Genomic DNA, 20,547 nt, shown 5'->3' with positions numbered 1-20,547 from the left:
GTCTCATCGGCAAGACGACAACACAACGCGGAAAAGAGATGGGGCATTCGTCGGGACTTTCCTTCGATATTCCATGCAGATCTCCATACAACAGTTGATCAGCGGAGGGAAGTTGAGGCTCACGTCCCGTCATTTGTATTGAAAAGATCATCTGATGGGCTTCCAAAAAACAAGACAGTGGAATCTGGCTTGTAGTATCAACCAAGGATTGTAGATGTACCTCTTAAGACAAACGTTACAAGGCATCTTGGTGCGTGCTTCTCTTGCTTGAGTATCTTGATCATCTCTTTTGTACGTGAGAGACATTAGCTGAAATTCTTTGCGGATGTTGATATGGGTGAAACAAGGCCTGCTGTCGTGTGTTGTTTCTTCGTTAAAAAAAAGGCGGAGGAACAATTTAACTGCCACAAACCACATTACTCACAATACACTTGCCTTCCCCTGTAGAGGAGGGAATCTAACAAATGCGTTGCCCCGCGGTAGCTCACTCTAATTTGTAACGGTGGCACGGCCATTTGTCAGTGCCAACACAATGCCAGTCGCGCCGATGTTTATCTGAGTTTGTCTCAGAGACAACCTTTGGGGCCGCCGATGTCTTCCAATTATATTGTATTTTTGTAGAAGATACGGCAAGAATTGACAAAGAAGCGACCTTTCGTGTGATGATGTTTGCAGGTAGACAACGTTGACTCAGCTTCTATTTGTCTAACTCCCGTACAATGTCCTGAGAAAACCTTTGAAATGTGACTGCAGAGGTACTACACAGCACTTTGTTTTGTGTACTTCTAGACGCTGCTAGGAAACAATATCCTTACTGCCTTTTTGGTGCTACAGGATATAGTCTTTGCTATTCGATTGTGAGATGATTCGCCATTGTTGTGAGGAGTGAACGCCCATTTATAGATGGTGCAGGAGCGATCTATAGACTCTTCTTATCTCAGTTAATAAAGACCCACCCGTCGTTCCGGTGGGAATGTCGCCAAATTGTCACCATCGAAAAAAGCGCAGTCTAGTGTCGCCGAGGGACCAGGCCTACGACACTTCACTTCATCTTCTGTTGTTTGAAATTGCGGAACTCTTTTCAGTCTGATCCCGTTACGATAGCAGCGGGAGATGTGCAGGGTCTGTAGAGGGAACGTAGCGGGAGAACACTTAGATAACACTGTTGTCTTCCTCTGTTATCTTCTTTCTGTTAAAGGAAAAAACACTATGGCACCCCAGTGGCGACAGGGAACATATCACTTTCCATAGGCATATGTCGGAGCTGCCTAGTTTTGTACAGGTTAGGACGACAATACAATGGAAAATATTCACATACGCACGTCGGTTCGTTGAGGCCCTTGCAGTGCCTAGTGGCACATAGGGCGGCAACTTTCCTTACTGTTTCAGTAGGAGGGTGTATCTTTACTGGGAGGGGTTGCCAGCTCGTCAACCGTAAGGCTGCCACCAGTTGAGATATAGGGGTTTCCCTCACACACACACACACACACACACACACACACACACACACACACACACACACATACACACACACACACACAGAGGACGTATTTTGTGCCTAGCTGACCTTGTGACGTCCGACTGACGACAACTGATGACGTAGGTAGTTTAATTAATCAGCACTTAGCGCGGGTCAAGGCTACATTCCACGACATAGCGCATCCACTCCCAGAGATGCCACTGCCTCAATCTTTTCCACACGTTCTCAATGATTGCACGTAGAAATTCTAAACCTGGGACAGATTGGATGGAAACTCGCCTGCCATTCTATGGAGACTCGTGGCATTCTGTACTGAAATCGATCACGTTCGAACTCCAAATGAATCTTACTACTGGATCTTTTCACAGTCTGTATCATGTATGTAAACACAGGTGCAAACATACAGATGTGTGCAAAAAACATTACGCGTTCACTTGGGAGCATCTGCTCTTCAATCGGGGTTTATGGCACAGACCCAACGAACAGTAGAAGTACGAGTGATCAAGAAATGCAGATTTGTTCGTGACATCAGCTGATCTTTACATCAAAAGTTGTACTATTTTTCGGCCATACAATAATTTTCCATAGGAATTATTTCTTAGGCCTGGCATCAGGTCAGCTAAAGTGAAGTCTTTGAAGAAACTATTTCGTAGGTTATGAGTTCGTCTGTTCTCTACCTAAAACCCGTCGTCAAGACACCACATCAGTTGATGCTGTTGCAGACCAGCGGATAGTTTGATGGACCCTATCGACCGACGATATAGAAGGGCGATCCACGCACTCTGACTGCGCTATTGTACAACAAGCAATACTGGTTATTGGTAACGAGTGCGTGTTACCATCTATAAGCCTCCAAATGGATATTGGAAAGTATTTTCTGGAGAAACACAATATCCGCCTAATTGGAATAGACCTAGCGTAGCCATTATTGTCGAAAACAATCCACGCCTTTTGACTTTTAACAGAATATTTCTACCCCAAAACGGGTCTACCTTCCCGATCTGAGGTACATGACATTTGCTTTGCTGGTAAGGTCCTTGAATGTGAATCGCAGAGTGATGTAAACATCATGGAATACTCAAGTATTGGAAGGCGGAGCCCATCCCCCTCCTTCCCCCACGTGCACCTTTTTACCTCCCCACCCGAAGTCAGGTACTGTACATATCTACATTTGGGAGAGTGAGGAAATTCTCCTAAATTGCCTTTCACAAGGACACAGCGTCCAGCCGCGAATGCCCGGGATCGAACCCGTGACCCCTCGATCCCGTTCCCGCTAGCCCAAAGCCAGCCCAACTACCCGGCTATCGACGCCACAATGGCAGTTTATACACACAACGTAAAACGGTCGGAGGTACTTTCGGTCGGCCGTTTTTCCTTTCCATTTCTGGAATTGCCCCTAATCAATCGCACACTCCACAACAACGGCTCCGATGTACGGAGCCATCGTTCGATGATATTCAAGACGTACCGAGTATCTCACAAGGCTCTGACGGCGAGTCGATTTATGCATGGAGATTCAGAGATGTGCGCGGAATACTGATAAAGCTTCCGGATGCAACTCTCAGCACCCCTTTTCCACCACAATATTATACATTCTTGACGCAGTATACTGTTAACGTTACCAACATAATGTTCTATCTAGAGCATCAGCATGTACACTATTAGATAGATTGTCTCTACTGTTACTCATGTATTAGATTAGTTTTTTTAGAATTGTTAGATATTAGATATGGTTCACTTGTCACGTATCTACAAAGCTCCCGGGTGAAACTATCAACACCCCTTTTCCACCAGAGACCACCGAGTGACCAGAAATTTGACAGGTCGCTGAACGAATTTCATAGATAAAGAACGAATCTTTTAAACAGTTTTCTAGTTTTGCTGTCTTTTGAATCATACTTCATGTGTCGAGCATCACGCAAATCCAATTTTGGAGTGCTCAGCGGTCGTTCAGCGATCGACGTCTAATCCACATGGAGAAGATTAGGTTCCTACCTGCACATTTTCTAATTTCGAACAGTTTTAGTGAATAAATGGTCAGGATGATGATAAGTAACTATTGCAGTCAGAGAAACGGCCTTGATTGTGGTCTTTGTGTCATGCATTATCTGTTATTTGAAAAATATGATTGTGTCCTTTCTTTGTATTATGTCATCTGCATTAAAAAATAACGTAGACCATGGAAACGGCGCGAAAGGTCTTGACTTCAAACGACACTCCCAGGAACTGTTGTACACTCTCTCGCCGCTGACATGTTGAAGACTCCATAAAGCAGCGCGAGATTTTTACTGCTAATTCTGTCACAACCCGTCTGATGGGGTCAGTGAATCAACTCTCGGAGGTTCATGTTTCGTTCCCGCCGTACCTTCTGCCTCCCGACTTCACTTTGGACATTATGGAATGCTCTAGATATGATGTTTTACATAATAGGTTATTCACATTTCTCAAATCAAGTACAACCGATTTTAAGAGACTACAGACAGGTTTGAATATAGGTTTAGATGCAACAACCCCCACAATACCAAAATAGGCACATATAGAAAAGACTGCTTTGTCATTAGAAAAAATACCGAAACTCGTGATAAAGTTCTTCTTCATATTTGATTCATAAAGACATTTAAGTACAGTTTACAGCAAATTCATGTTTACAAACATACACATGGAATGAGTACTGTAGAGTAGCATACAGGTTCGGCTTCTTTACGCTTCTTAGCAATGGCAAAAATGCAGGATTGTATGGGTTTAGTTGCAGTCTGTTTATCAAAACTGACCGTAGATTTTTCAATGCTGTCCACATACATCGAAAGTGATGGAATTTACTTTCTATACAACTTAATTAGATATTTCTATCATAAACATACATTGTGCAATCTGCAATGAAGTGCACTGCATCTTCCTCCGTATTTGAGGTACAAACGTGGCAGATTCTTTGCTCTAGAGGAATGTGGTTGACCTTCCTGATTTGATTCGCAGTTTGTGGCATGTGCCCAATCCCGTCTGAACCTCATATAACATCCTTGGCAAGAACAGATTGATAGCGGACACACGTTGCCAAAACTTGGTCCTTCTTCCTTTGCTTTGTGATCCTACATCGCAAAGTTTGTTGCGCATCACATAACAGTGGTTTGACGGCGATCGTTACAAATAATCGCCCCCCTCCGGCCTTTAAACAAGTCGCCATTATTCACTTTCATGATTCATCATGTTAATCCGTCATTCTAATCCTTCGAACGGATTGAACATCGATTTATCACTGCATGTGGGGCTCGGGCTGCGATGTTGTCGGGGCACACTGATAGAGACCAACCGCACTTACTGACTACCCTGTTCCTATTATGTCAGATACAATATTACCGCCTACCGCATTAAGACAGAGATATTCAATATGACCCCATCATGCCCTGTTCATATATCTACCTATGTAGACCAATTTATATACAACTCTGTTAAAAAACGAGACAATGCTGAGCATCAGCATGTACAGATAGATTGTCTCTACTGTCATTCATATGTTAGATTAGTTCTTTAGAATGGTGAGATATTAGAAATAGTTCAATCGTCATGTTTCTACAAGTTGCCATACATTGTACCAAGCTGATTGTACCTTTGTCATTCTCGCGCAATTAAGTTATTCTTTTTTTTTTAATCATAGAACCCGTAAGCCACAGAGAAACGTTCTTTTGATTCTTGCGAGGAGTTCTGATTCTGCTGAATCGTCTTGTTGTAAACAATGCCCGGTGATGACATGCTCTCCGGGTAGGTACTGAACTGCGCGTAATGTAATAATAGACCGCCAGGACTGTTGAAGGAAGGTGCTGAAATCAGTGTTACTGTTAGGCTGTGGGGCCAACGGAAGGGTTGCTTCGAAAGCTAGCTTGTTTTCATGGCTACAGTCACATAGCATACATACTGTTACTGTGCATACACCACAACATGCAACTCACTTTAAGGAAGCGACATTAAGGCAAGAAGAAATAAGAAAAAAAGGTACACATCAAATATAATTACTAAGCACACATGCACAACTACTGATGACATAGACTACAAACAACGCAAGCACAGATTTGTGTCCATTTTGCGCTGTTTTGGCAACCATCATGGTAATACACTTGTAGTTGAAGTTACAGGATCTTCAAATAGTACAACAGAAGCCCTCGACGCATGCACTATTACTGTCTTCAACCCATCCAACAAGCGTTTCGAGTCCATTGAAATATCAAACCGGAGAATTCCTCTACATACAAGTGGTGGGGGCGAGCAAAGACAGTCACCATCGTGTGTGGTTTGTTCTGTGACTAAAAGGGAGTTTATATTGTGTAAACGGTTTTGTCCATTGAATAATACTATTCTTGTTGCTGGAGGTTGATAAGAAAATGTTGTATTTTGGTATCACAGACACTTTAAAGTGACCCTGGTAAAGCGAGGGTACCATCCCACTCCATTCCAGGAAGGTTTGGCACCAACGTGAGTCATACATAAGCACTGGAACCCACTGTCTCGTGAGACAGACCACGCAGGGTGATCGAGGCAGGTCCATTTTCCGTGGATTCTAAAACACATCCTAAGTCTACACAACCTACCAAAGCCTCCCGGTGGACCCTACACAGCATTATTTAGGTGAATGACCTTAGTCCTGCCATTTGGCGTCTTGGTTTCACTATGGCTGATACACGAGTATGTGTTGCGGCAATCCGTTAAAGTGATGCGAGGAACAGTTTCTGGTTTGGTCAATACTCAAGCGCTACCGGCAAACCTGTGACTGATGATAATGTCGAACAACAACGTCCGAATTACCAAGTATCCTTATCTGAAGCACAAACTTTCACTGTATCTCAGGCGATATCAAGATAAGGTAACTGACGTCACCAGCTGCCAGGGTTCGAGATGCTTTTAAAGCCGGGCTGCCCATCAGCATCTCAGGTTGCCCCAGTCCCAGTGCCCTGATTTCTGTAGAGGCTGATCCAACCCATCTGGTGCTGACTCATCGCCCTGCTGCACACATAGTGGTAACGTTCGACCACTTGCACATCGTTTGGAATCTTCGGCGCTACATGAGTTTGGAAACAAGTTGCGACAAACAGAGCATGGTTGCGCGGCGCAACTCGACTGGGTAAAAGAGTATGTCGGGCCCTGCAGTGCCAGCAATGCCTCGTGTTCTGAAGCTATTGCCTTTTAAGTCAAGCTTTGGGGTGTCTAGCATACATAAGCTATCCGCCATTTAATGTATGGTATTTACAAGGTGTGCAGTATGTTCTGTGTAAACGAAAGAAAAAAAAAAGAATGAACATTATATCTAGTCTCCTAAAGCATGCGGGGAGAAAGTCAGGCTGCTTCTTCAAAGATGTTATTCGTCTTGTCTGGAACTGGACGACCACATGACAAATTACACCTCTTCTCCTGTATGTAGTTACAGATTAAATAACAGGCCTATCGTCTACACATGTAGCAGATAGGCCTGTGGTCTGGAGCCTTTTCTTGGTCAATTAGCCTACTTGTCTGATACGCAGAGCCTGATGAGTGTGACCTCCCTGCCATTGTTCAGTTGATGTTTGGAATCTAGAAACGGATGTAATAAAAATCTAGTTCATTCGTAGGCGTGCGGCATCGGCCTCCCCGGGCATTTGAGAACCTGGCCCATGTTGAAAATTTAAAATCAGTGCTCCCCTAAAAAAATAAGCGCCGGCCGCACCTAGAATGTCTGAGAAGGGGGTTACATGATCTTTGGTTCCATCCCCGGATCCACGAGAACCTGATAAGACAATAGAAGCTCCATTCCCACCGATAACCCAGGTCCTGTCGCCCCCTCTGTGCCACACACAAACAAATCAGGTCACAGATTTCTTGCTCTAAATTGCTTCCACTGGATCTAGGCCATTCATTTCCATTTCTCCGATAACGCTGATCCATGGGCACTTTTGCTTTCTTGATCAATAGCGCGTTTCTTCCATCTGCTGTCACCGACTCCCTGGCGCGCGAGAAATCCGCCTTCCCTTTTCCTCTTTTCCGGTTGATAGTCGTTATTCAAATTAGACCACAAAACTTCGAAAAGTGTTATAATATGATTGACATATACTTGAAAGGCGTTTATCGTGGGATTGGTTCATTACGTTGCGTGATCACGCATACAGTGAATACAGGGATAAACAAACACTATTGTGCCTGCTGTTTTGAGTAATTGCGTTGACCAAGTTTTGCGCAGTTCCGTATCTCAATCTGTCGAATTCATTCGCGCGACCTAGTCGCCATCAGAATCGTTTAGCTGAATACGTGGGGAAAGTTGGCAGAATAAGAATAATCATTTGCCAAAGGGGCTGGCCAAGGAGGTCAATTGCCCCTGTTTCTTCAACCCGTATGCAGATATTTCATGTCCGAGCAACAGGTCCTGCGTACACATGTGCATTGGCACACTTTGGCTTACCCTACGTTTTTTATAGACCCCGCCGAGCTTTTTCCTTTAACTATATACGGGAATATATCATGATTATATACCAAATTCTGACTTAGCTCTGACAGCAATCAGAGAGCTCAGGCTTAGGCAAACAATCAGAACCCGGCAGCCATCAGAAAACTACGTTAAGTTTATGGAAAAGGAATCCGGAAGGGTCTGGAGTGGAGGTTCTCTCGCCCATGCAGAAGTACGCTGTGATGTTGCTGCCAAGTCTAATGTGGCCTGGTGGTGGTCGATAGGGAAAACTGTTCTCGTACAATGTATACGGTATTGTTTTATCTGAGGCCAGTTTTACCTTCTGCAGATTGCATGTCTCAACTCAGCCATGTCCCTCGGTAGAATCGACCCGAAGATATATCGACGACACAGTGTTTAAGTGGCTCATGGATACGGTCTAGTTCTTTCCGTACACAAGCCAATAAACACTGCAACCGGCGCACTGTACTGGACATTACGTTTTCGTGCTATAAAATAACAAATGAGCGGCGAAATGAGCTTTCTGGGCGAAAAGGTCGCGACTGCTACACTCTGATTCAGGCCATTCGTTTTCCTTGTTTGCTAAGCCTAACACAACGAAAAGAATGGGAGCAAGCTGAAGTTGTAACAGTTATGAGCTAATCGCTTCACAACATCAATCCGTCATTGGATTTTAGTACGTAAGTAGCAGTATATATCTTCTCACATCTAGCCCAGCCACCCGTAGCTTCTATGCATGAAAAAACAGGCCCGCCCGTCCTACCGATCTCTCCACTTCTTCATCCTAGATTATTCATACTTCCCTGAAATCTGGGCTGATTCCTGGAGGATGAGCGCGCGCACGAGAGGCCCATCCCACGACCTTGTTAAGAACAAAGTAATTGGGTCCCCAGAGCCCGTACAAGCCGTGAACACACACACACATCGCATGTCGACTGTTACACGGAGTCTCCATCAGATCTCTCGCAGGACTAAAGCGTAGAATGGGGAGAATGTATTGCCAGAGAAGTTGGCCGGCTATTTGTGTGCACAACCGTTGAAAAGATGGTAAAAATTGGCCATAGGAGGAATAACAGAGAAGTTGGCCGACCATCGGTGCCCATCCAATGGAAAGATAGAAGAGATTGGTCAAAATAGGGAGACTATATTGCCAGAGGAGTTGGTTAGCCATAGTTGCCCCAACTCATCTAGCAAAATATTCCTCCATTTTGGCCAATTTCTACCAGTTCTTTTCAGCCCGCAGAGAGGTTTGATGTAGACTAGGTTACCGGATGAATGTAGGCACAAATATCACAGTCGGGAGCTACTGTAAGCTATCCATCTGGCTTTGACTTTTCTTTTGTATCACAATTCATGAATCTACTCTTTGAAGAAAGGCGAGGTATTCAGTGAATCAAAGCTAATACCTTGGCTCTCTCTCGAGAGAGAGAAAGCGTTTAAAAAAGAGGAAGCGCTTCAAACGGGGCCGATCAGCGGGCGAGAACGACATGTCTCTGAAGACTGATTCCTCCCTGTGAGGGAATAATGGTTGGCATTTAGAACTAGGGCGGCGGAGAGTTAGAAACATCTATCCTGAGTGTGTACGGAGCGTTTATGTTGATGGGTTTTGCCCAGAGCTGCACGGGCAGAGACTCAATTCGCCACTGTTATGGTGCTTCTGTGCGGATTACGTCGGCAATTCAAAAGCAATGGCTCGTTGTGCTGCCGCCCGAGAGGAGCGCAGCGAGAGAGCCACCTGTAGCACCGCGCAGTTAGGCCCCCATTCCACGAGGACTGCGCGCTCTCTGCGACCTAACATTCAACAGAGCGCTCGACGAATTTCATAGATAAACAACTATTTTTACGCTCTGTGACTGTGTGTATTGTTGTCTGTTCGGTCATACTTTGACAGTTTGCATGATATTCCAATTGTGAAATCAAGGGTTACACAAATCCGATTTAGATTACAGTGAAAGCACAGCGCGAACGCCGTTTAGTGGAATGGGGGCCCTAGGAATTACCCGACAGGGAATGCATTAACGTAGTATACCAGGAATGCCACACCTTTCCGCCCGTCTTTAGCATTCCTTTTCAGTAATCGCGATAAAAGGCCCGGCAATGATTCATAACGCATTAGGTTTGGAGGTCGGCCGTTATAGACCGCCACACAGCAATATTTTCGCCATTGTGGAATCTCGGAGGGGACGAGGGGTTGAAAGATCTGCGATTTTTCTCTCCCCCAATCAAGAACAATGTTCCGACAAGTCGCGGGAGATGTCTAATGACGTCAACTTCTATTGACCGTGTCCTACTGGGAGCATTCTCGCTCACTGGTGGTGCACCGGCAATTTCTATTTTTGGCATCCTTACATTAAGTGCTGTAGATTGTAACAGATGACAAACTGACAGTAGCCATTATGAAAAATCTTAACTCAGCACCCCATGGTGTATGGGCAGTCCAAATTCTTGCCAATTCGTACGGTTCAGAATTCTCAAATTACAGATATAGATTTTGCCCTGTCCGCAGCTGATCTGCTGATCTCGTGATTCCAAATCAATGATAAAGGGATATTAATGCAACTGCCGGGCTTGATGGTGTTATTAATCTGCCGTTATCTATGCTGTCTGATACGTCAGTCTTTATCCTCGTGTTGCAAATCATTCATGGGGCCAATATATGGATTTCTGTGCGAAGAATTCCAACTTGTTGATCGTGAGATATTGGAAAAATAAGCGGGGCTTTGCTGGCAGCCTCAATACGCCCGTAGTGCTGGAAGAATAAAAGAATCTCGGGGGCCCACAATCAAGGTAAATGGAGAAAAACGTTTAATGCCGGCCTAAGCGATTAGAACGTGAAGGGGCGCCTCAGATTATCCAATTCCCCTTGTATTTTCGGTGTCAGTGAGGTGCCGAGATTGCCTCATGCGCAAGCCCCGTTTGTAACAAGATACGATTTTTCAAACATGATTCGAACATACGAGGGGACAATTTAGGTCGAAAGCGATAGATTTCAGATTTCATCGCTAGTCGCCTCGAAGATGTGGTCTCCCCGCTGTACAATAGCGCACGGGAATGTGACGATATCTCCCAGCCACATCTGTAGGCCCATGGGACGCACTCCACCGCCTCTGACACCGCAACAAAACCTGCTGATGCCCCTTTTTTTTACATTTGACTTTTGCAAGTGACCCCCCGCTTAGAAAGAGATCATCTTGTGCGATACGCAATCTCAGTATCGGAATATGTATCCGTGCCTTTTTGGGCGAATTGATTTCAAGTAACATTAGTGGACAGGTAGCAGATCTGTAGCATGACGGCTTGTCCAAGGTGCTGAGATATTGCGGTGCTGTAGTTCGCCGGGTAGGAGAAGACCATCAAACTCCTGAGTCAGGGTTATGAGGGAGAAGGATGGGTCCCGTGGGGAGGTGGCTTTTACGGTGCTATATATACACACACATGCACCTGATTCATTATTCATCAAGGCTTGTGATATATCAACCCGCTGCCGTCTTCAGAATAACTTGGGGACAATTTACAGGACATTAGTCACATATTCGTGCGATAAACTATCATTTATCCCTTTAAAGGTCTCATTCTGATGCCAGGAGTGCCTCTTATTGAGGCCATCCGAAGTAATAGACGATTCATCACAAAGAATTTTGACAGAGCCGAGAATCTAGAGTTGAACCTGGTTTATGCTCTGAAACAGTCAGTGACAATACTATTGTCTCACAACCTGAAAAGTGCCTCTTTCCGTTCTTTGGCGGTTCTGCGTCACACCCGTGTTCGAGAGACTCCTTCAGTATTCCCAAGAGTTGATATTTGCGGAGCAGCAGCTAGATACCAGCGGCAAAAGCGTGAATACGACGTGATACAACATCCAGGGGTCCTTCTGCAGTGAATTAACAATGGAGGCTTGTGCAACCATATACGCCCGTCTTTTCCCTCTTACAGTTCGGTAGAATGCTTTATAAATCTTTGGCGACCTTGCCCATTCCTATACTTGTGGTATGTATAATACAGATAACTATATAATCTATGTGTCTTTTTTTCATCATGTACATATTTGTAAGGCACCTGGCATAGTAGGGACATAGTTTCACTTCATCATGAGACACTACATGGTTAAAAATTTCTTGAATATCTAAATTGCACACCCATCCTGGCTCCACAAAACTTGCATAGATACCTGCACTAAAACGGGCAGTCCACATGCTACAAAGCTGTCTGCCCAACATGCTACATAGACGACGTCCTGTACTTTTGCAAAAGTCACCTGGCATACATACCTGTCTGTCGGCGCCTTCAACAATCGTCGTCGTTCTGTGTATATGCAAAGTTTGTGGCGCCGTCATGACAGAGTGGTTCAGTGTTAAGTACTTACGATTGTAACAGTTCAGGTGCTGGGTGGGGAGGGGGGCGCTCACCCTATCCCCTCGTCGTCATCGTCGTCGTCGTCATCGTTGTCTTTCCCATCGTATTGCCGACCGTGCTTCTTGGCCTTCTGGCTTTTTTTGTACACCCGACTGAAGCTTGTCACGATGATGGTGACGGGAATAGTCATCAGGATGACCCCACACACCGAGCACGCGGCGGCTACCAATTTCCCCATGTTGGTCCTCGGCACCATGTCACCGTATCCCAGGGTCGTCATGGTGACGATTACGAACCAGAAAGCTTCGGGGACGCTCGAAAATGTCGACGCCGTTTCGGATTGTTTTTCCGTCGTGTACAACAAAGTAGCGAATATCAAGGCAACCATAAACACAGCGAGTAGCAGAAATAACATCTCACCAATGCACTTCTTTAATGTGTAGAGTAGGCATCTCAATCCGGGGGACGCGGCAGAAAATCTGAGTATCCTGAAAGACCGGCACACTCGTAACGTCATGAAGGCGCGCTTGATCTTATCCTGCTTAATGAAGAAACCCAAGTAGAACGGCAAGATCGCTAGAATATCGATAATGGTCATAAAACTCTTCAGAAACTTCACCCGATCCGGCGCGGAGAAGAACCTGGCGAAAAACTCGATGGTGAAGAGTGCGACGCAGACCGTATCCAGGCAGCGGAAGGCCCAGGAGTACCTCTCGCCGCACGTCGGGCCGTCGGGGGGCCCGCACTTCACCGTCTCCACGATGTTGGAGATGACGGACACGGCAATAAAATATCCCGTCACGTAGTTGACCACTGGCCCCAGGGTCGAGCCCTTCCGGTTCTGCAGCACGTCCCACATCCTCTGCCGGACGGACAGGTGCGGGTTGTCGCCGACCCTGTCCAGTATCTTCCGCCGCACGAAATCCTCCTCGTTGTGGCGCATGCTACAGTGTCGGTAGTCCTCGTAGCAGCAGTCTCCCATGTAGAGCTCCGGAATGATTCCGAAATATTCCATTTCTTCATTATAAGTGGTCCAACAAGCTGCCTTAGGAAAGTGCAGCACGTCCGTTCGGTAAAAATTTAGGATGTACCTGAATGTGTCGGGATCAGCTAGTTCGAACGTGTACTCCTGGGCGTCAGTGTCCCAAAAGAACTCCCTCTCCGAGCTGCCCAGCAGGGTCTGCGGGTACTTGTCCAGGTAGCCTCTCCGTGTGATGTACCGCCGGCCGCCGATGTTTATCGTTACCTTCCGCTTGTCGAGGATGGACGGGCGGCGCGGCCTCGGCGAGGCCCTGATTTGCGTGGGAGGGGAGAGCCTGAGGCTGGTAGGTCTGTAAGATCTTAGCACCGGGCTGGGATCGTAAGAGGCCGCTACCGGCGGCCAGAAGCTCGCTGCTGCCGACGCCATGACGTCCCGCCCAGCTGCCTACATAGGCCTGCCGACATGTTGATGAGCGGACGTGGTTCCAATCCAATCCAACATGCAGGCGTGCGGGTCGATGGTACGCTGAGCCGGGCAAGTCTTGCGAGAAGCGACAAGTCAGCCCGCAAACGTTTTCTTTCCTTCTCTCACCACGTTTCAAGCGCTGCACTTGCGAGAAATCCCGACGTCTTCCTCGGTCCGGCGGGAAACAAATTAAGGGTGTCTGGGATGCGATTAAGGGACATGCGCACCCCTCCTTTCGGCGAGCACGGGACTGCAGTTCACCCCTCGCCAACAGCCCGCCGTGGGGAATGGAGCCGTATGGATTTTGACCTCATTTATGACAGATTAGGAACGCCTGAGGGGACGAAGTCTAATCAGAAGAGCGGCGATGCCCACACCAACCACCGCTTGTCCTCTGACACAGCAGCCCCAGCACGTGCATGTCCACCGGGAGGCCCTTCCCCACTCATCCCAGCCGCGGCCCTCCACACAGGCTGAGACACTCGATGACGTGGTGAACACACTAGCTCCTCTAAAGCCAACTGTTGCCGCCCGCAGCCGCGAGGAGACTGCAGCACAGCCGTGGCGCTATCTTCACCAGATTATCGACGGAGTGTCTCATCGATTTGGATCGCTTTTTAGTGAGGAGGGACTGTATTATCTAGCAATTACGTCTCTTACCGCGATGGAAATAGACGTCTAGCAGAATGGCTGCTCACCAAGTAGAAAACGCTGTTCTCAATTTGCAGTACGAATCTGTACGGACGGCTTTCAGCAATCGGAGACGGTCAAGTGGCGATAGACGTGACATATATGATACATTAGATGCACTGTTAAAGGACTGGGCGTACTTGCTGCATTCCTGGCATTTGTAGCCGAAATGTCAGCCCAAAGAGAAAAGAAGGCAGGAGCTCTGAAATATGACCGATTTTGATACGAAGGAAGTTCCAGTGATAATCCGCATTATCTGATGAGGAAAAAACAACACAACAAATACGTCATAATAAAGATGTAAAGTGCCTGAACAGTAAATTCCGAAAATACCGATATATGATGATTCATACGCAGCCTACCTGCCGGTTCGATGAGCATAACGCTCATATATGTGCATATGCCAACTCCGCTTCTACATCTGGATCGATTTATGCCATTCTGATGTGTTATAGCCTTTAGTGGTACCACAATAGAACAGGAAAATCATTGTGACATATTGTAATGATTCCGATATCGATTCTGCGGCGCATTTCTCTGAATTCGACGACTGTGATAGTCTTGTGCGAGAACCATGGCGGTCACGTGTTGCGCATACAAACCGTGTCTTTTCAGCGCCTGAGACGTCTTAGCTACCTGATTAAGCATTGCCTGTGCATCTTTGGCGACGCCTTCGGGTGACCTCTTTTCCATTCTAAAGTAGTCCTCGAGGAAATCATGTTCCTAAACACACAACTCCGCAGGCCTCACAATCAGGGGGAGAGCAAGATCTGAGAATCAGTTCGCTCTGTCTTAATGATCCCAGATCGCTCCTGACGCGTTACACATGCACGGCAGGGAGGGCTGGGGGCAAGGTCATGTCCTCTGCGAAAATTATCTTCCCCATTAAAAGTCGCTGAGAAGAATAAAGGAGCGGCGTGTACGTAAGCAGGCAGGGCGGAAAACGGAGGAGGAGCAGTCACGTTTGTGAATAAATAACCCCGCACGTACAAGGCGTGTTTTCCCATCCATTAGCGGACCGTCTGAAGGGAAATCTCGCCAGCGGCCGGGCTACGAAATGGATGGCAAGGATGCGGAACAAAGAAACACGGAGGCATTTATAAGATTTAGGCCATCTTCCAGGAACTCTTGTGAAATGGCCGCTTCAGAGCCGCTGCATTATGTATGTGGGTGAATCGGTTGTCTGAAGTCAGAAGCGGTTCAATTTGCTGCAACCACGAGCTGTGACTTTGATGTATCAACAAGTATCGCCTTGCCGTTCGATCATGGCCAGAACCATCGTTTACACGCAGATGTTTCCTGGGGAAATAGTTTACGTCTAGACGTCTATCAACTAACGTGTGCAATGGCGGACTTAAAGGCGAATTCCACTCCAGAAGCGGGTATTATTTTCTGATAGATTATATTTTTCGGGATACAAATGCACCCGAATTTTGGCTAAGTTACCTCACCTGTCTTTTCGACAGTTATCCTTTTCTAAATCCATGTACCCCCATACGGACCCGCTTCTATGTACTTGCATGGCCAACTTCGTGCACAGGTTCCCGGTAGACGGGATAATCTTAACGAAAGCAGTCGAGTGACTATCATACATTCAGGAATGTACAAAAAAAGTTTGAAGACTATCGCGTCTTTAGATACATAGATTTGGGTACTTTTGCAAGAAACGTTGAACTCTGGCATTCCTCTGGGAATTCAAGAACTCGATCTCTATAATGTTCGCCCTGCGTTCAGGCTTCAACTTATGGTAACTTTGACAAAACGAACTAGATTCAACCATAACAATTTAGTCTCTGATGAATTATAACGCCCACTTCTGGAGTGGAATGAGGGACTGTAGATGACTTCAGCCGCATCTACAAGGGAACATGGCTGTTTAGTCGGCTGGTTCTTTCGTGCGGACTAAATAAGCTCCATAATCACTTACTTCATGTTTCAACAATGCCCAATCAGAAGACGGAGCTATTTGTTATCTTCTCAACTGCGTTACTACGTAATGTGCAAGGATTATTCAACAAAAGCGTGTGAAATCCACCCTCAGCACTGCCTGACTCCGAGAGACAACAGAAGTTGAAATATCGTTTTTAAGTGGTCACACAGACTCATGTTAAGCTATATGTGCACATGTTAATGCCTAATAAAGTTTTGGTAGCAAACGATGTAAAAAAGATATAAATCCTATCATCCCATTCAGCTCAAGCTATGAAATGCAGAGCGTGTATTTCGCTTGATTGAAGCACACCCAACGAGTATGAGTCGCACCGATGGCACAGTCTACATAAGATATGTGTAACACTGGTTACACGGAAGGAAATGCAAGGCAATTAGCCTTCAAATCTTTTAGATGTTAATATCATAACATGTCCATTGTCAAAAACGTGTCCAGCCCCAGTCCATGCCAACGCGCTCCCTGGCATCTAATTGACATTTATCCAGCGGTTACCACTGTTAGAACTTAAAGACCCCATCACAAAGTGCTCGTAAATTATGGTGGCGGCTTGTAAAAGCAGGGGCGTACGGACTGCCGCGAAGTTAAGTACCGGTAGTTTTACATCCCAGAAGCCTTGATGTTTATTCGGGAGTGACTCTGGAGAAACTGCAAGATAACCCGTAAAATTGTATTTTTGAACAAGCTGTGTGAGGAAAATCCTGAAAGCCTGGATGTTTTTGTGGGAGTTACTTTGGAGAAACTACAAGGTAACCCGTAAAATTGTATTTTTTGTACATTCAAGTTGTGCGAGGAAAATTAACCAGCATGTTCATGACCCAAATAAGAGCCTGTAGCAGATGTGCATGCCTGTTGCTTCCTTCTCATTTTCGGGTAGTACTGCAAGGCTTAAAGTGCTTTGATTGAAAAACGTTCACAGCATTGCTTGTTTTTCCCCATGTCTATCATTCTCATAGCTGAAGCATACAAAATATCTCTTAAGAACAGCCTTTTGCAGGAGTACTAACTACTCGTGTAGAGTGTAAATTTTCTAGCGGTCCTGCGAGTGCTGCCTGATGGATACATTGTCAGAGACATGCCCGGATGTAGCACGAAGCGATGGAGCCAGATCCAGCCTGAATTGTAAATGGCCCCCGTTCAACGCCACTTCCAACGGCAAGGTCAGCCGGGTCAAGAGGTGCCACGCAAAGGATTACCGCCACTGTTATGCACGCCGCCGACATCTAAGGACGGAAGGAGCGTTTTGATGTTCTATTAGCTTGTTTGGTACGTTCTACAGGTGTCATTAGCCGTACCAGTGCGGCGATGGGGCCCGGGGAGGTGGTCGTAAGTAACTTCTCTCCGCGACTGGCAGCATAGATCAAATGTAACTGTCCAAGGATAGACCACGGACTGAAGTTAAAATGGTTCGATGAATCTAAATGGCTGCACGGTGTTGAAGATGTTTGTTTTATGGAGAGATCAGTTCCTGGTCATTGCCTCGATACTTTCCTGCTATGGAACGAAACTGTGGAAGCTAAATTCTATCAGTACCATGAAGACAAACCCAAACCACAAAGACGGAATTACATTTTCTCGTAAGATTTACACGTCGTTTGCGGACCCGACCCGCGGTGACTGGATCTAACCAGATTTCGAGGCACTGATATCATCTCCTGTAACGTGATTAAGACAGGCGAGGTGACAGAAATGTCGGCTGTTGCGGTTTGGCGGTTAGGTCTGGTTAAGTTTTAATGAGCTCTGCTTGTCTGAAATCGTGACTCCGCAGTTCCCCACGGAACATCGCGGCTCAGGTTTGGTAACGTTACCACCAGCAGGCGTGCGCGCATCGTTCGTTCATTCGGACCCTTGTAGTGCCTAGTGACACATAGGGCAGCAGGTTTCCTTGCTATTTCAGTAGCAGGGTTTGCTTTTACAGGGAGGGGTCGCTAGCCTGTTCAAGTTAACATGCTCTAGGCACCTCCTCGAACACGGGACTCCCATTTTACTTCCCTTCCGAAAGACGGGTGTAGCCACAACCGAGTTGCCCTGCCCAGCATTAAACCGGGGTCTCCCAGTTACCAACTAATCGGAAACAGGAGCTCAACTGTGAGGCTGCTACAAGTTGAGCCGTATGGACATTCCTCGTGCGCGCACACCTGGGCGCAATTGCACATGTATCTGTAGCGGGTTATGGTCAGTTTGGAAACAGACACTCACTGCTGATAAGATTGTTATTCGGCCCTTGTTTGTAAGGATCGTCTTAATGGTGATTGGTAACGGCGAACTGCGCAGCTACCTGCGCCGATTATTGTCTGGGGAGAAATTGGCGCGGATTTTCCTCGGTCTTATCAGTCCCGCCGTCCTTGGACAGCGCCGCTGCAGCCGTCAATTATAGCGCACAGATATCGAGCGAAGGGGCGGTCCCTTTAAGAGGGGGTTTGAGGCCACTTACTAAGCGGATATTAGGGGAAACCCTCACTCCGCATCATCATTATCGTTACTGTTGGCATCCTTAGTCAGAACGTCTCCAGCAGTTCCAAGAAAAGTAGATAATCTCACGACACATAGAGAGCATCGGGGTAGAGGTAAACCTTGCATAAAATGCGAGATGTCTTGGGAAAGTCCATCGTTGAAATAAATTTGCTGTGCCTCACAGAGACGACGGGGGATAATGGAATTAAGTCGCCAGTCCTCTTCCCGCCACAAGTACGGGACGACTTCATCATCAGAGGCACACTGCGATGTATTGATTTCAGTCCTCCGATTGTGAGTGGTGATTGGTGGAACAGTATGAAATTCTTGTAAACTGGTAAACGTGCATCGTTTTTAAAATGTCATACCTTTTAAATCGTCTAGATATGTAGATTTGGGACTGTTTAGGTGTTCTACTACTTCTATGAGAATAACCGTCATATATTTACCATTGTTATTTCGTATGTACGATAATGTTATCAATTGTTTAAGAAGTTGATGAAATCAGTTTCAAAACCTTGTAAAACAGGTATGCAATTCAGCCCACGGCTTGCATATCTCATCTGTTTATGTGTCATATTGTGCTTATCTTCCGTAGGCTACTAGCATCTCACAGAGACGGGACAGCCGTAAGTTATTGTAAATCACTTTATCTTCACAGTAGCAAAATTTCACGGTGTAAGGAAAATGGACATTTTCACTGAACTTTTAACTTCACAGTGGCGACAAGTTATTTACAGAACGGATGTGTGAAGGGATCATAAATAATTACAGCAGGTTTGTCACGGTGATGATAAGTTCACGGTACAGAGGTGACCGTAGAAATACTGAACATAAAGTTACAGTGAAAGAAACAAGAGTTACAGTATATGGTACATGGTACGTACAACTTCCCTGCCTTCGCCATTCTTCTCCATAGACCATCCTCAGAGAAGGGGGAGTCAGTCATAAAAAGGATTCATGAAATTAATATCGAACAATGAAATGACTTGCACGCGTACTGCAAACGGTGAAAATAAGATTAAAATCCCAGTATTAAAATCCCAGGGTACAAAGATGCTATTCTATTTGCTCCATTTGTAAGACTGTGGGTGATAGTCGTTAACTGATGACGCCACCGCGGCCTCCATCTTGCGGCCGTTTTCAACACAGCGCGCCAAATGTTGGATTTTCTTGGATACCCGACGTTCGTGGTAATCGCTCGTGTCACACAGTGTTGTGTTCTTCTTTCCACTGCAACTCCACTAAGTACATGATATAACCAATAGATACCGAAGGTGAAGAATAACCCCAGGTTCAAGAGCCCAAAGTCAATCATCGGTTTGATAGATGTTGAAAATAACGTCAGGAAAGAAAGAAATGAATACAGTAACACCGAAAAGGGGGCACGCTAAACTTAAATCTATCATACTCAACGAGAAGGTAAACGTTCTGGGGCACGCGACACTAAAGCCAATAGCCGACCATGGCCTCCCGACCTTCTCCGCTCAGCTAGTCGTGAGCAAGGTCATCTGTAGTTGGACTGTGGTTGGCAAGAGTTGCCTACTTATCTTTAAAAGTCCTCTGCGCCAACCGACTATGCATTTTGTCAAAGTCGAAAAGTCATATTATGCTTGGATGCGAGCAGAAAAGGATGGGCTCCAGGCTGGTCCCCACCATTGTTGTTGGGGGGTGGTCGGGAGCAAAGTTGTGAGAAGGTTCTGGATGTGTGACGAGGGCTTGATCGACTGGTCTCTCCGGCGCCGGAGCCT

At 46.1% G+C, this 20,547-nt stretch overlaps 1 protein-coding gene across 1 annotated transcript; it reads right to left on the bottom strand.

The window, feature by feature from the left end:
* Positions 1–11,560: 11,560 nt before the first annotated feature.
* On the bottom strand, positions 11,561–14,930 carry LOC136433716 (potassium voltage-gated channel protein Shal-like). Its single transcript, XM_066426164.1, has one exon. The coding sequence runs from the start codon at positions 13,663–13,665 to the stop codon at positions 12,307–12,309; it is 1,359 nt and encodes a 452-aa protein (XP_066282261.1). The 5' UTR covers positions 13,666–14,930; the 3' UTR covers positions 11,561–12,306.
* Positions 14,931–20,547: the final 5,617 nt, after the last annotated feature.

Source organism: Branchiostoma lanceolatum, chromosome 4 (genome assembly GCF_035083965.1).
Source record: "Branchiostoma lanceolatum isolate klBraLanc5 chromosome 4, klBraLanc5.hap2, whole genome shotgun sequence".
NCBI classification, from domain to species: domain Eukaryota; kingdom Metazoa; phylum Chordata; class Leptocardii; order Amphioxiformes; family Branchiostomatidae; genus Branchiostoma; species Branchiostoma lanceolatum.
Note: the sequence above shows the minus strand (reverse complement) of the source record. Positions and strands in the feature narration are given on the sequence as shown.

Coding starts and splice junctions, on each gene's coding strand:
- LOC136433716 (XM_066426164.1), bottom strand. CDS start 13,665: ATGGCGTCGGCAGCAGCGAGCTTCTGGCCGCCGGTAGCGGCCTCTTAC.